The 15,570-nt window shown below is 38.2% G+C and overlaps 1 protein-coding gene across 6 annotated transcripts in view; it reads right to left on the bottom strand.

Annotated features, from left to right (window-relative positions):
• Positions 1-15,570, bottom strand: part of LOC306883971 (protein phosphatase 1 regulatory subunit 21-like) — a 46,893-nt gene that overhangs the window by 14,517 nt on the left and 16,806 nt on the right. For 4 of the 6 annotated variants that reach the window (XM_079439529.1, XM_079439532.1, XM_079439530.1 and 1 more), the window contains 8 exons: positions 12,962-13,089; positions 11,310-11,456; positions 10,931-11,023; positions 9,583-9,804; positions 3,798-3,833; positions 3,580-3,696; positions 2,109-2,207; positions 1,895-2,023 (listed from right to left, as the gene is read on the bottom strand). In XM_079439529.1, coding sequence (XP_079295655.1) covers positions 1,895-2,023; positions 2,109-2,207; positions 3,580-3,696; positions 3,798-3,833; positions 9,583-9,804; positions 10,931-11,023; positions 11,310-11,456; positions 12,962-13,089 — 971 coding nt within the window. Of the gene's footprint in view, positions 1-1,894; positions 2,024-2,108; positions 2,208-3,579; positions 3,697-3,785; positions 3,834-9,582; positions 9,805-10,930; positions 11,024-11,309; positions 11,457-12,961; positions 13,090-15,570 lie in introns of all 6 variants that reach the window. The other 2 variants (XM_079439528.1, XM_079439531.1) reach the window with 1 other exon arrangement.

Below are 15,570 nucleotides of genomic sequence, written 5' to 3'. Positions count from 1 at the left end.
TTTGAAAGAAGACACTTCAAGCTTCATATAGAGATAACTCTCATGTGTCTGTGTTGAGTATTCGCTGAGTTACAGTTCATTTTAGTGACGCATTTCTGAAAACAGATCGCGGAGACGGAGAAGACCGAGAGCGCACGCTGTTTGTTTTCTTTATTCTTCAAACGCACAAAGTTTAGTTGTTATTATGAGTGAATACAAATAAAAGAAGACCCCTTACAGATTCGAATGGTGTATTGCTCTTATCTGAACGATCAAACATGGCAGAGTAATTCAAGCTCTTTTCTGCCTTATCAGGAAAATCTGCCCCAAAACGCGTATTCGCGTTTGTCGGGCTCAGAGGGTTAATCACGATTAATTTTAGAAAAATGTGTGATTAATTAGTTAATTTTTTTAATCGATTGACAGCACTAGTTTGAATTAAATGGTGCTTGGTCAATATTAAACAGTAATGTATAAAATAATCATCAGGCCATCGGCGCCCCTGCAGGCCTTTGTTGTGATGCGTAATCTACATTAGCTCTTGTTTATAATATATTATGTATTTTAACAGTTTAGTTCAATAAAATCATATGATTTCTTGCTTTTGATACTTTATTTGAACTAATTATTATTGCATCATTGCTATTATATATGTATTTTAAGTAATTTTAAAAGCTACTGTTCACTTAAATCCATTTTTATTACTACAAAAAAAAAAAGAAGAAAAAGATTATATATATATATATATATATATATATATATATATATATATATATATATATATATATATATATATATATATATATATATATATATATATATATATATATATATATATATATAATTATAGGGCCCTATGAAATCCATTTTATTTCCAAATTCAGTTTTTTAAATTGTATTAATTAAAAAGCCTGTCTAATTAATTGAGTTTTACAGGTTTATCTGTACCAGATTCTGTTTTCCATTATTTTCTGGATTCCATTTTAATTGTTCCATTAAATTTTAATAATAAAAAGCATCTCCAATTAATTGATTTTATATATTAAAAAGTATTTTTTCAGAAATACTGCACATTTACATTTTTCACCTAAATAAATTCTGGTAAATAATATTTCTGGTAAATACTCCTTTAAAAAGTGTTTTTTGATGATAAGGTTATTATTAGACTAGAACAGGTGGATATGATGTCATTCTCACACTATAATACTGAACTGATTTCAGTGATTTGGACTGAGAGATGGACACTTGCTTCTTGTACTCTGTGTTGCACTTTACTTTTGCTTTAAAAAAGGATTTCATAGAAATTTAGATTTTATTTAGTTTAATAAATTATTCTTAAGTAAAATTGTTGATTTTTTTTGGCGGGAAATTAGTTGCTTAGATTAATCGAAACATTAGTCGTTAAATTAATCGAAATAAAAATATCGTTAGTGGCAGCCCTAAACTGCATGATTTCAACATGTAAACTACAATATTACCCAGTGATGTATTAAATATTCAGTCAAATATGGATGCTGGAGTCTTAAATCTTTAAACAGAGGCCAAACAAACGACGCTTCTGTCGTGATGGGTTTGAGATCTAGCTTGTTTCCAGTCTAATGTGGAGGATGTACAAAATTAATCATTTTGGCAACTAGTTTCAGCAAATTATCCAGTGATTTTGACAAATCTAGTAACTCATATTTTAACAAAACCACACAGCACCTGAACAGCTAAAAACGTTTAGCTAAAAGAGTTTATTTCCTATAACATCTGCATTTGTTTCAACGCAACTGTCACAGTAATTCCTCATAAGTTCTAAATGAAATACAGTGTTTTAAACTGAAGTTCACTCTCTAAGAAATCTAAACCATATTTCAGAGCTAAAATGATCAGCAGCAGCGCCTGCCTGTGAGCACTAGCGCTGGGGTCTGACCTTGGAGGCGAGCTTGAGCGTGTCGATCTCGTCGCGCTGCTTGCTGAGCGTGTCATTCATGCTGCACAGGTGGTCACTCATCATGCTCAGCTGATCTTCATAGCTCCTCTTGGTGGTGCTGAGCTCGTCCTGAAGCAGAGCAGAGCAGAGCGTGATAGCCAAACACCACACCACCCAACACACGGAGTCAGGTGAGCACTGCCGCGAGCCGTACCTGTAAGCGTGTGATGTTCTGATGAGCCAGCTTCAGCTCCTCCGTCAGCGTCTCGCGGCACTTCTCTGCCATCGCCAGGCGTTTGGCCACAGCTCGACACTGGAAGAGAACACAGTGACACCGGGCGTGATGACCGCTTCTGATCACCTCTGCTGAAGCGTTTACTGTTTAACGTCAAGCTCTGGACATCATCAGACAACAGCAGTCAGTCAAAGCATCGCTAATAACTGCATGTTCTCTGATACGCAAACTCTCTTCAGCGTCTGCGTCTCAATAAATGAGGACATGAACACAAACTTCATCTCCAGAGCTGCTCTGAGAGTCACTTCAGCAGCTTCACACAAAACTACCACCATAAACATGCTCAAACTGAAAGTAAAACTGAAAGACCGTCAAAATAAGTCTGATTTAACTTGAAGAAATTATGACAAATATACCACTATTGTATACTAAAATGTACTCTAAAAGAAGTGGCAACAACATTAATATTTTTAGGGAATATCATGCAACCAAGATATTCTTTCATCCATGGCTTTCCTGTAACTGAAATAGTAGAGCATGGCGCTAGCAACGCCAAGGTCATGGGTTCGATTCCCAGGGAAAGCAAGAGCTGATAAAAAGATGTAAAACAAAAACTGTAACTTGAATGCAGTGTAAGTTGCTTTGGATAAAAGCGTCTGCTAAATGCATAAATGTAAAATGTAAATGTTTTAATTTTTACACTTCTGTTGTGCTGCATCTTATTTGACAAAATAATAAAAACGAATAATAATTTATTATTAAAATAATTAATTTTTTTATAAATTAATTGTTCAAATTTTATAAGATCAATGAAATTAAGTTTTATTAACTCATTTAATTAATTTCACCATTTGTTATGATAAATTGTATTGTATTAAATTATAAAGTCCAGGAAAAATTTAATGGAGCCTTATATCAAATTGCATCTTACTCTAAGTTTAACTGTGAACAAAAAGTTATGTAAATACTGCTATCATATGATATGGAAAAAATATCATTATAATATGTTTGGCCATATCACCCAGCCCAGACTCTGACAACGGCTATTTTCCACTTAAAACAACTATTGTATATTTATTGATAATAATTCACTCTTATTGAGAACAAAATTGACCAGTATTTAAATCTCTTAATTGTCTTTGACAGCTCAGTCATTTACAGGGGTCACTGGAGCACTGATATATGAGCACAATAGAAACAATACATCTAAAATCAGATGATTTCAGATATCCAGAGGATATTAGTGTTATATATCATCATATTACCCAGCTCTACATCTCACTCGAAAACTGCAGAGAATTTCATTTTTAAATGTGTGTTAAAGGAACAGCATCTACTGAATTCTTGCTTGTTTTAATGGATCCATGCGGGGCAGATGTGAGCATGGTGATCAGTCAGTGTGTTGATCAGAGGTCAGTGAGCGTGCTGACAGTGTGTTGTATTGACTGACCTCAGCGTGGAAGTGGACGGCTTTACTGTCACACATCTGCAGTTGAGTGGTGAGCTCTGACACACGGCTCATGTAATGATGCTTGATCAGATGTTCACGAGACTCCTGATCTGCCGCCTACGGCACACAAACATCAACAACACATCATGATTCATATTCATACAGCCGGAGTGAGTGTGCAGATGTGCTTAATGAAGAGAACGCACATGAATACATACGCTCTCGCTGCAGGGAGTGACGGTCAGCATCCCGATCTGACAATACAGACACATCATTACACATTACAGAGAGAAAAAACATTTCAATAATGCACTTACTTCACATCCACTAATATTTGATAACAGATAATATAACCTGTATTGCACAACCTGGTTTTAAACAGTTCTAATGGAACTTTTTTTTTTTAAACTACTGTTAATTTTTGACATCTGCAACAAGGAAACAAGACACATTAACTCGGTGACGCATACAAGAAATATGAAAGATTTTAAATGAAAATGAACTGAGCAGAACACAAGAGTCCAGTGTTTTGATTGGTTTTGAGTGGATACCCCACTAACTCCAACTCTTCTGATTGGCTACTGCATTCAAGAGTTCATGTCTGTGATTGGCTGTAACTTGCAAACAAAGACTCTTCAGAGCGCAAACACAATACACTGTGATGAACTCCACTGGAATAGTGTTTGCCCTTTGAATTAGGGATAGGGATGCTCTGACTGATTGGCTACGGATCACTATCGGCCGATAAACGCTTTGCGAAGTTTGATCGGTGGTCTCTATAAAGGCCGATCTCATAAACCAATCTCAAGCTCAGGATGCATCTGCCGTGAGAGGTTTGGCATCTCACCGTCTCAGTCTCTGTCCGGCGCCGGTAATATAATTATAATGCTGAAGGTGAGGTACAATTCATGTTCCTTTATTTAACAACTTATAAAGTAATTTGAAAGCCTTATGTGAGAATTATTTCAATTTTCGCAAATGGCTTCAAATCACATCACATCTGCTCTATAAGTGAGCTCATTTGGCTTTTTGGCTAGGTTTAAAGGAGAAGAGCACTTTTAGATACACAAGGCAATAACAGATGGCACTCGCAGAGGTACGAAAACTAAGTTCTTGATGAACCACAGGACTGCTTGTAAAAGATTCAAACGCAAAAAAAAAGCAGTAGATCTGACTGTTTTTGTCAACGGTAAGTTCTAAGAACCTGATTTAAGCACGGCACTTTTTGTAACTTTCCACGCGGCTCCGCTTCTGAAGATGCACGACTTCATGAAGAAGCTTAATGTTAAGTTCAAACTCCATCAGTCCCTGATTAATGGAATTGTTAATGAAATGAAAATGATGAATGAAATAAGGAAAAACTTTTTTTTTTTTAATTGTTGTGCAATTTAGTACTATTAGTTTTATACATACACGTATATATATATATATATATATAATCTATATACAGTATTTTGTTCTTTGATTCTTTTATAGTGTGGGTATGGTGAAGTGTACTAAAAAACAAAGATTTTAAGTGTGTCCTCCAAATGAACCCACAACCTAATACGTTTATGCATAAACAAATTAATTCATCCATTCAACTCTACACAAGTTTGCTACTACTTCTGACGTTTCCTGCTAATTTAAGAGGGCAATTACTTTGAGTCGCCCTCTGTCGTTTCAAACAATAGTACAACAGTTTTATTTTTATAGCACCTTTCAAGAATAATATAATACAAGCAATTGGCAAACAAAATACACCAGACAATCAGAGGGGACATTCAGACAAACAAGTGTTGACAACAAAGGACTACAGATAATTAACAACAAGAGGTCATGCAATCATATGAAAACATCAATTATGTCAAGAAGGTGGTCATGTGTCATTCAGACAGAAGTTGAGAAATTGAGAAGCAGAGAGGTAAGAGTTATTTAGAGAACAAAGTGAATAGATGAGTTTGAAGTTGAGACTAAAAGGTCTGGAGAGAGGAGGCAGCACGGATATTATGGGGTATAGTTTAGGGCCTGTAATACAGAAAGCTCTATCATCCACCGTAGAGAGTTTATACTTGGGCACAACAAGCAAGTTATCATTGCTAAATCTGAGAGTCCATGCAGGAATGTATGGTTGCACTAACTCAGCTAGGTATTGAGGTGCGAGGCTGTGACAGGCCTTATAAACTAAAACGAAGAGTTTGAACTGAATACGTTTGGCCACAGGAAGCCAGTGAAGTTGGTGAAGGACTGGTGAAAGAATCTTACATTCAGGTTTTAAGTTCTTGAAGACAGGAAACAATATAGAGGGGTGGACAAACTGAGTTGGGTTGATCTGCAAAATAGATGTAAATGCTTCGTCCGTTTGGGGAGGTGCGTGTGCAGTCAGCGGAGCTTCACTCTGCGGAGCCAGGCGAAAGTATAAACACGGCTTCAGTTGTGCAGCCAGAGATAGAAATGACAGAGACGTGCAAGTAAAAGTGCACAAAAGCAGTATGGCTTCTTCTTATCAAGATCTTAGTCTATATGCTGTTCTGTTAATGCGTGAACTTCATATTATTTGAAGCACACTTGCCATCCAGTAAATTGCAAAAAGTTTTGAGCTTTGTTACTTTTTATAAACAACGTATCAGCTTTAAAATTATGCCAAGTTTATAGCGAAATGCAAACAATAAATACAGTTTCGGTCCTCTTTAATGCGGAGTGAGCGATCGCTTTAGTGCCTCAGTTTAAGCGGCAAGTGAACCCATTAAACATTACTATAGTACATAATGAACATGAATTAACATCAAAAAGTAGGCTGTTTTATAAGAGAGCCTAAAGTACAAATTACTGAAATGTCTCATGTAAAAGCTCATTCTGTGTTTCAAACTGCGGAAAACATGTAAAGCTTGTAAAGATGGCAACGTAATAAGACATTTACCTCAGAATAACCACCCCGTGTCCATAAACTCATCAGTCAGCTAGAAAAATAACTAGAAAGGAGCATTTTGCTATATTTATGCACTATTGCATATTAATATTTTTACTTAACGTGTTGTCTACATGAGTCGTCAACTCCTATAAAATTGCATGTTACTAATGAAGAAAAACAGACTGAATGTGTGAAAGACAAGACAACATTTATACGATGCATTGAGGAGGAGCCCAAACTACACTCAGTGGCCAAGTGATGCTTACGGTCCATGAAACTGGTACAGATTCTGTGTAATGAACAATTCTACGTTTGCCCACTGATAAGGAAATGATCAGTCTATAATTTTAATGGTAGGTTTACTTGAACAGTGAGAGACAGAATAACAACAACATAAAAAAATACAGAAAAACGCATTTCAAAAAACTTATCAATTGATTTGCATTTTAATGAGTGAAATAAGTATTTGACCCCCTCGTAAACCATGACTTAGTACTTGGTGGCAAATCCCTTGTTGGCAATCACAGAGGTCAGATGTTTCCTGTAGTTGGTCACCAGGTTTGCACACATCTCAGGAGGGATTTTGTCCCACTCCTCTTTGCAGATCCTCTCCAAGTCATTAAGATTTCGAGGCTGACGTTTGGCAACTTGAACCTTCAGCTCCCTCCACAGAGTTTCTATGAGATGAAGGTGTTGAGACTGGCTAGGCCACTCCAGGACCTTACTGTGCTTCTTCTTGAGCCACTCCTTTGTTGCCTTGGCCATGTGTTTTGGGTCATTGTCATGCTGGAATACCCATCCACCACCCATTTTCAATGCCCTGGCCCTGACAGTACATGGCCCCGTCCATCGTCCCTTTGATGCGGTGCAGTTGTCCTGTCCCCGTAGCAGAAAAACACCCCCAAAGCATCATGTTTCCACCTCCATGTTTGACGGTGGGGATGGTGTTCTTGGGGTCAGGCAGCATTCCTCCTCCTCCAAACACGGCGAGTTGAGTTGATGCCAAAGAGCTGGATTTTGGTCTCATCTGACCACAACACTTTCACCCAGTTCTCCTCTGAATCACTGGCAAACTTCAGACGGGCAGTACATGTGCTTTCTGGAGCAGGGGGACCTTGAGCGCTGCAGGATTTCAGTCCTTCACAGCGTAGTGTGTTAACAATTGTTTTCTGGGTGACTATGGTCCCAGCTGCCTTGAGATCATTGACAAGATCCTCCCGTGTAGTTCTGGGCTGATTCCTCACTGTTCCTCACGAGGTGAGATCTTGCATGGAGCTCTTTGGTCTTGGCCATGGTGGAGAGTCTGGAATCTGATTGAATGATTGTTTCTGTGGACAGGTGTCTTTTATTCAGGTAACAAGCTGAGACTCCCTTTAAGAGAGTGCTCCTAATCTCAGCTCCTTACCTATAGAAAATACACCTGGGAGCCAAAAATCTTGCTGAATGATAGGGGATCAAATACTTATTTGACTCATTAAAATGCAAATCAATTCATACATTTTGAAATACGTTTTCTGGACTTTTTTGTTGTTATTCTGTCTCTCACTGTTCAAATAAACCTACCATTACAATTATAGACTGATCATTTCCTTGTCAGTGGGCAAACGTACAAAATCAGCAGGGGATCAAATATTTAACCCCACTGTATATTTCAAGCTGGAAAAGACATTTAGTTCCCCCTTTAAGTGAACCTTTGTTCCCAGGTCATCTACAAGATGGATTAAAATGCTGATAAAGTCAAGAAAAGATGAGCCATAAACACATTACAGTATGACTGAAATGTAACAACAAATTAATAATAATAATAATAATAATATAAATAATAATAAAATAAATAAAACAGGTTTATTCTGTGGCACCTAAAAAAATAATTTGGTGCCTAAATTTTCTTCTTATAGGAGCCCATGGAGAGAGACTGTTTAGCGCTGCATCGCATGTCTTCGATGAGAAGAGAAAGCGTGGTTGTTGCTGGTTACTGTATGATGATTGAAATTACCAAATGGCCTTAAACAATTAGTAAATAAACTGCAGAACGTTGTTTTCTAATACACGCATAAATTGTATTCAAACAGCTCTGCATGAGCTCGTTACCCAGAGTTCAAAATCTGCACTGAAACAGTGTTACTCGTCAGCTGCTCAGTAATATTATGAATTTTTATTCATAGGCATGGATGTGGCAATGCAATACGTGCAACAAACAAATTCATAATGAGAATCATTTATAAATCTGCTGCTGTCAACAACAAAAAAGCACTACGGTCCTCCTGCGGGTTTCCGCCTAAATAAAAGCTCCATCAACATTCATAAATGTTAGTATTGTAATTTTACTGTTGTTCTGTAAAATAAGAAAAGGACAATAATAATGAAGATAATAATTACAAAAGCTCTATTAATACATTTATTATAACATTCACAAAGAGTCTTCAAATTGGGATCTGTAATATTTTCTAATGTTTTAAAAGACGTAATTTGTTGTTTTGTAATAGATTTTTTCTTTGAAAAGGAAGACGTTCGGTATTTGGCCTTCGGCCCAGTGTTTCATTTTGTTCGGCTTCAGCCAATAATTTTCATCTCGGTGCATAGTTTCTTGTGTTATATGTTAAGCACTGCACCTGTAGAGAACTAGAGTATATCTGTGCTCTGACAGCAGATTCTCCCGCTGACGCCATGATCTGATGTGATTTAAATGGTGATGAATCATGTTCACTAATGAAAGTGTAAGTGCAATCTCTGTTATGGTTTATTTGAGGTATTGTCAACTAGTTACTTTATGCTTATTGTAGATATGATTTGTTCTGGATGGAAATGCATGATATGAAATTGTATAAATGCACTGAATGAATATGGGAATATATTTTGTTTTGGCTGCTTTTGTTCATTAATTGTCAATGAAACTGAATAAAGAAAGAACAGGATTTTATGGGGATCATATAAAAGTGGTGATTAAATTCATTGAGTAGATTCCTTAGGGCAGTTTAATCTAAAAATGACTGAATGATTAATTGTAAACTATCCGTATACTACCAGACTGCACACCTCTTTAACAATGAAAGCATCAGAACACACAGGAGTGCTGAAGAGCTGAGAGATGAATGCGTGTTTGTGTCCCTCACCACGCTGGTGTCCTGATCGGGCTCCGGAGCGTCGGCACACATGGGATCAGGGTCGTCTGTGGCGCTGTGTGACTCTGCTGGACATCCGGTGGTGATCTGAGCCTCCAGCTGAGCGATGCGCTGAATCTCCTTCTGCAGACGCACCTGCCCAAGCTGAGCCTCCAGCAGCCAGTGCTCCTTCTCCTGCTCCAGACGAGAGATCTTCTCCTGACTCTGAGCCACCTGACGAGCACACGCACCGTCAGACAGACAGACACACACACACACACACACACACTAGAGGTCAACCGATTGATCGGGCTGATTTTTGGCATTTTTAAATGAATCTGCATTGCTCGATTGTGCTGCAAATCAGGCCGATTTATAGGCAGGTGTATCTGCAGGCAGCTAAGTGTTGTGGAAGGCTGTACCAGAGAATCTCTCAATGGCTGCGTGAGACAGAGCAGCTCACACTCTGCAGCCGCGGCTTGTTCACACACAGCTTCAGCTAATGATGGCAGGGGAAAACTGACCGTTTCGAAAGCGTAATCACGTTTTATCCTACTAGAATTGATGCCGACCGTGCTTATCATATTAATAAAATGCAACAAGTCATTTGCATGTGAAAGTAGAAACGTGCAATTCAGATGAAACTTCTGGGCTGACTATAACATGCACGTTTACTTTCTTCATTAAATGTGTCTGTGGGTCCGACAATAGCCTCCACGATGTCATCGCTCGTGAGCTGCAGGCTGTAATATGAGTGAACTTTTATTTTTGTTACCACTTAGATTATGGCCATTTGACTTATAGCAGTGTCCAGTGTTTCCCATACATTGAGTTATTTGTGGCGATTCACCACAATATCAAAACTGACCACCACAAATAGATTCACCAAAAGGCTTATACTTCCTTGAATAAATTGGGCACTGCATGTTTTTAAATTGCAGCTCGGGTGTTTTTATATGAATGTATCTTTGAAAAGAACTGACCGTCTTCAGAAAAGCTTCGATGTTATTTTGATTTCGTCTTTCATGTAATGCCTGATAAAGTAGAGTTTGAGAGCACAGCTTATTTGATTACAGCAGTTACCAGGGAAACCACTGTATTTCTCCCGCTCCCAGAGAATGAATTTGCAAGTCTGTGGGAAACACTGGTGTCTGTCAACAAATGTAAACAAAAAGCATGCTTCCAGAACTGTATTGAGAAGTTGCTTAAGTTTTGAGCCATGTATTATAACTATGAATTACCTGATGTCTAAATATCAGCATCGGCCAGAGAAAAACCCATATCGGTCGACCTCTCACACACACACACACACGCGGTCACAGAGACAAACAGACGGTCTGAGACGCGTCTGCACATATACCTGCTGCATGAGTCCCTCTCTGCTCTCCGTAGAGCTCGTCAGAACGTGTCTGTTTGCTAACGCTTCTCTGTACGCCACTGATTCTGACCGCACCTGAACACACATGAAAACACAACAACGCTCAGTCAAGTGAACAATACAACGACTCCATTCACTGCATCTGAAGACGGGACTGCACACAAACATGGGTTTAGAGTCCCGCTCTGCTTTTATCTAATCTCTCTCCCCAAATTCACACGTGTCATACTTTTCAGGTCAGAAACTATGAAAATCTGTTTAACTATGTAAAAATCCCATCTTGTGTGTGAGGGTCTCATGACCGCAGGACTGCACAGCTCTGCTTTAGGAGTCCAGACGTCTGTGTGTCAGAGATGAAGACCTTTCTGATGGTGCTCATGTAGGTGGCAGCTCGTCTCTTGTTCTCCATCATGCTGTCGGCCTGCCGCGGGTTCAGGAAGCCTCCTCGCGGACTGTAGCCGGGACACGATGCCAAGAAATCCAGGTTGTTGCTGAAGAAGGTGGCCATCTGGAGGAGACAGAACTGAATGAAGAGGAGCACAGCGCTGTGTATCAGAGGTGTGTGTCTGTGTGAAGTGTGTGAGGTGTGTGTTGGAGATGGTAAGATTTACTGATTTGCTCGGTGAATCGGCATAAAAGTTAACAATGTGATGCATTGATTTAAAAAAAGTGTGCATAGGATATAAATTGTCATTTGTATCACAATGCATAATTTCTAACATATTTGCATCAGTAAAACACTGTGGCCAAAATAATTAGAACACTAGTATCTTCAGCAGATAAAAATGGTTTTAAGTCAGTTATTTCTATCTTTTGCTGTAATGTGTCAGTAGGAAATAACAGTTTTCATTTCCAAACATTAATTTTGCCATTAACTGTATTGGATTTTTGTTTGCTCTACACAGAGATCTGGGCCCATATTCACAAAACATCTTAAGGATAAAAGTAGCTCCTAAATCTGTGAAATGTTAGGAGTGGTGAAGAGGACTCCTAAGTCACGAAGACCAACTCACAACTGTCCTAAAATGGCTGTTACCGGCAATCTGCCTCAGAATATAAACATTTTAGAAACATTTGACAATAATGAGCTTTTAAAATGGCATCACCTTTAGGGTTTGGAGGTTATCCCAACTCCAAATTTTCCTTTGATTATATGCTTTTCATTAACCAGTTGGGCAAGAAGTAACCGCTGTTCTTGTGTCCAGTTTGCTTTTCTTTTACGTTTGCATGTCTTACTGTCAGCCATGATTATTCTACTCTGTTAATTAAAAAGTTTATATGCATATCCACTATGAGAAGCATACATGCAAGAGGCTGACATTAAGCTGAACATATACTGGTTTAATTAGTGCGCTTAACCTGCATTTTAAAATCTTTATTTGAATGTGGCAATTAACATTTTATTTTTAAACGTTTGTTTGAATATGGCAACATATGTTAGCTCTACAATATTCCTATGAATAAATCTCTGTCAGAGATCCCTATCAGCCAATCACTGTGTGCATAGTTAGTAAGCATGCTGATGTCATCCATAGCAACGAGGTCAACCCCGCCCTTACTCTGAGATTAAGACTTCTCTCTATTCCTTAGTAAAAGTTTGTCTCAGCAGCTTTGTAAATAGGTTTAAGAGAAAATTCTTAGCTAAAAACTTTTACTGCTATTTAGGAGAACTCTTAGTGATAAGATAAAATGTTTTGTGAATACGGGTCCTGAGGGCCCGGTTGCACAAACTGTTTAGACTAGTCTTAAAGTTAGTCATCTAATTTTTTTTCATCAAAACTGGTCATAACTTTTTAAATTCAGTTATGAAAAGGCAGATTGGTTTTTATTTGTATTGAAAAAGTAAGACTGGTTACCACTTGGCAGCTGCTAGTTGGTCAAACTAGTTCTTAAAACCCAGTCTTAACACGGTGGCTAAGTTTATGCAACTGGACCCTGATCATCATCCAGTCTGTCTGGAATGACATGAAGAAACAGAACAAACTGAAACAGACTAAATCTGAAGGTGAAGACCTTTCCACAGCTGTTGGTGAGCGACGCCAGCGAGGACAGCAGACACTCGTTAGTGGTGCGAAACTTCTGCGTGACGGTGGGCAGATCCTGCTCCAGAGACGCCTTCTGACTGTAGTGCTGCGACAGCTCTTCTCACACACACACAAACACACACAGCATTTAAGACTAGTCAGTAAAGAAGATTTAAGGAATAAATTGAAGAGAGAACAACATGTCAATACATGCTCTAAATCTACATCTCTACACCAGGGGTCTCCAACCTTTTTTACACCGCGGACCGGTTACGTTTCGAAAATATTCTCACAGGCTGGGTGGGGGTGGATTTATATAAATTATATATATAGTGGTTCAACTGATCATATTGTGGTTTTTGAGTTACAGATTGGATAATTATACACAGTTGTGGTCAGAATTATTGGAACCCTTGGTAAATATGATCAAAGAAGGCTGTGAAAATTAACCTGCTTTGTTAATCCTTTTGATCTTTTATTAAAAAAAAAAAAAAAAAAAAAAAAAAAAAAAAAAATCACAAAAAGCTAACCTTTCATTGGATAATAAGAATTTAAAATGGGGGGAAATATCATTATGAAATAAATGTTTTTCTCAAACACACGTTGGACACAATTATTGGCACCTTTTTATTCAATACTTTTTGAAACCTCCATTTGTCAGTTTAACAGCTCTAAATGTTCTCCTATAATGCCTGATGAGGTTAGAGAACACCTGACAAGAGATCAGAGAGCATTCCTTCATCCAGAATCACTCCAGATCCTTCAGATTCACAGCTTCTTCTCTTCAGTTCACCTCACTCATTTTCTACAGGGTTCAGGTCAGAGGACTGGAATGGCCAGCAGAAGCTTGGTTTTGTGCTCAGTGACCCATTTTTGTGTTGTTTTTGAGGTTTGTGTTTGGATTATTGTACGGTTGGAAGATCCAAACATGGCCCATTATAAGATTTCTAATAGAATCAGTCACTTATTGATTTTTTATCTGTTGGTATTTGATAGAATCCATGATGCCATGTGTCTGAACAAGATGTCCAGGACCTCCAGCAGAAATATAGGCCCACAACATCACAAATACAGCAGTATATTTCATTGTACACATGGGGTACTTTTTATCCCTGTGTTCACCAAACCCATCTTGAGTGTTTGCTGCTAAAAAGCTCATTTTTTAGTTTCATCTGACCATAGAAGCCAGTCCCATTTGAAGTGCCAGTCCTGTCTGATAACTGAATATGCTGGAGTTTGTTTTTGGATGAGAATTTTTCTTGAAATCCTCCCAAACAACATGTGGTGATGTAGGGGCTGTTTGACAATTTTTTTTAAAGGTTTTCTGACCCCGAGACTCAACTATTTTCTGCAATTCTCCAGCTGTGATCCTTGAAGAGTCTTTAGCCACTCAAACTCTCCTTCTCACCGTGCATTAGGACGATATAGACACACATCCTCTTCCAGGCAGTTTCATTACATTTTCTGTTGATTGGAAATTCTTAATTATTGCCCTGATGGTGGAAATGGGGATTTTCACTGCTCTAGCTCTTTTCTTAAAGCCACTTCACTAATTTGTGAAGCTCAATTATCTTTTGCTGCACATCAGAAATATATTCTTTGTTTTTTCTCATTGTGATGGATGATTAAGGGAATTTGGGCTTTGTTTTCCCTCCTATTTATATTTCTGTGAAACAGGAAGCCATGGCTGGATAATTTCATGTTCATAATCACCCTAGAGTGCTCAAAATTGTGAATATGAATGGGAGTATACTTCAGAGATATTTTACTCTTAAGAATTTCTAGGGGTGCCAATAATTGTGTCCAACGTGTGTTTGAGAAAAACATTTATTTCATAATGATATTTCCCCCCATTTTAAATTCTTATTATCCAATGAAAGGTTAGATTTTTGTGAATTTTTTAAATAAAAGATCAAAAGGATTAACAAAGCAGGTTAATTTTCACAGTCTTCTTTGATCATATTTACCAAGGGTTCCAATAATTCTGACCACAACTGTATATAGCACAGAGAATGAGAATGCAGTGACGGGCTTTTTGACATAACTTTACGTGCATGCATCTTAAACGCAGGTAGATGTGAAAGAGGAATCAACTCCACGATATTTCCACACTGTCTGAAACACATCTCTATGCTTGTGCGCGCTTTGAGCGTTTGTGAGAACAGCATGAGTAACAAATTGAGTTCTCTTGTTTCTTCTTCTTTTGGTTTAAATTTTCTTGAACTTGTTGTAAGATTATTGACGTCATTGTCTGGATCAGAAGGAGACCTGAAAAGACAAAGAACGTTTCCGAGAATCAACACCTGAACTCTGTCTCGCAAGCCTAAGACAACACACCCAGCGCAATTGAGATTGTTGATAGAGTGTCAATGGTCCATTTGAGAGATGATGGTAATGGTAATTGAGGTGGTGGTAATGCCCTTATAAGTCTGTGATCTGCCGTAAAGCAAGAAGAAGAAGATGCGTCACGCGCCGGCTGATGTGTGAACGCGCTCAGGACAGTTGGACCGTGCGGTGGATCAGAGGTAAAAAAACAATGTAAATACCGTATTTTCCACACTATAAGGTGCACTTAAAAGCCTTTAATTTTCTCAAAAA

This window comes from Barbus barbus, assembly GCF_936440315.1.
Source record: "Barbus barbus genome assembly, chromosome: 18".
NCBI lineage: Eukaryota > Metazoa > Chordata > Actinopteri > Cypriniformes > Cyprinidae > Barbus > Barbus barbus.
Note: the sequence above shows the minus strand (reverse complement) of the source record. Positions and strands in the feature narration are given on the sequence as shown.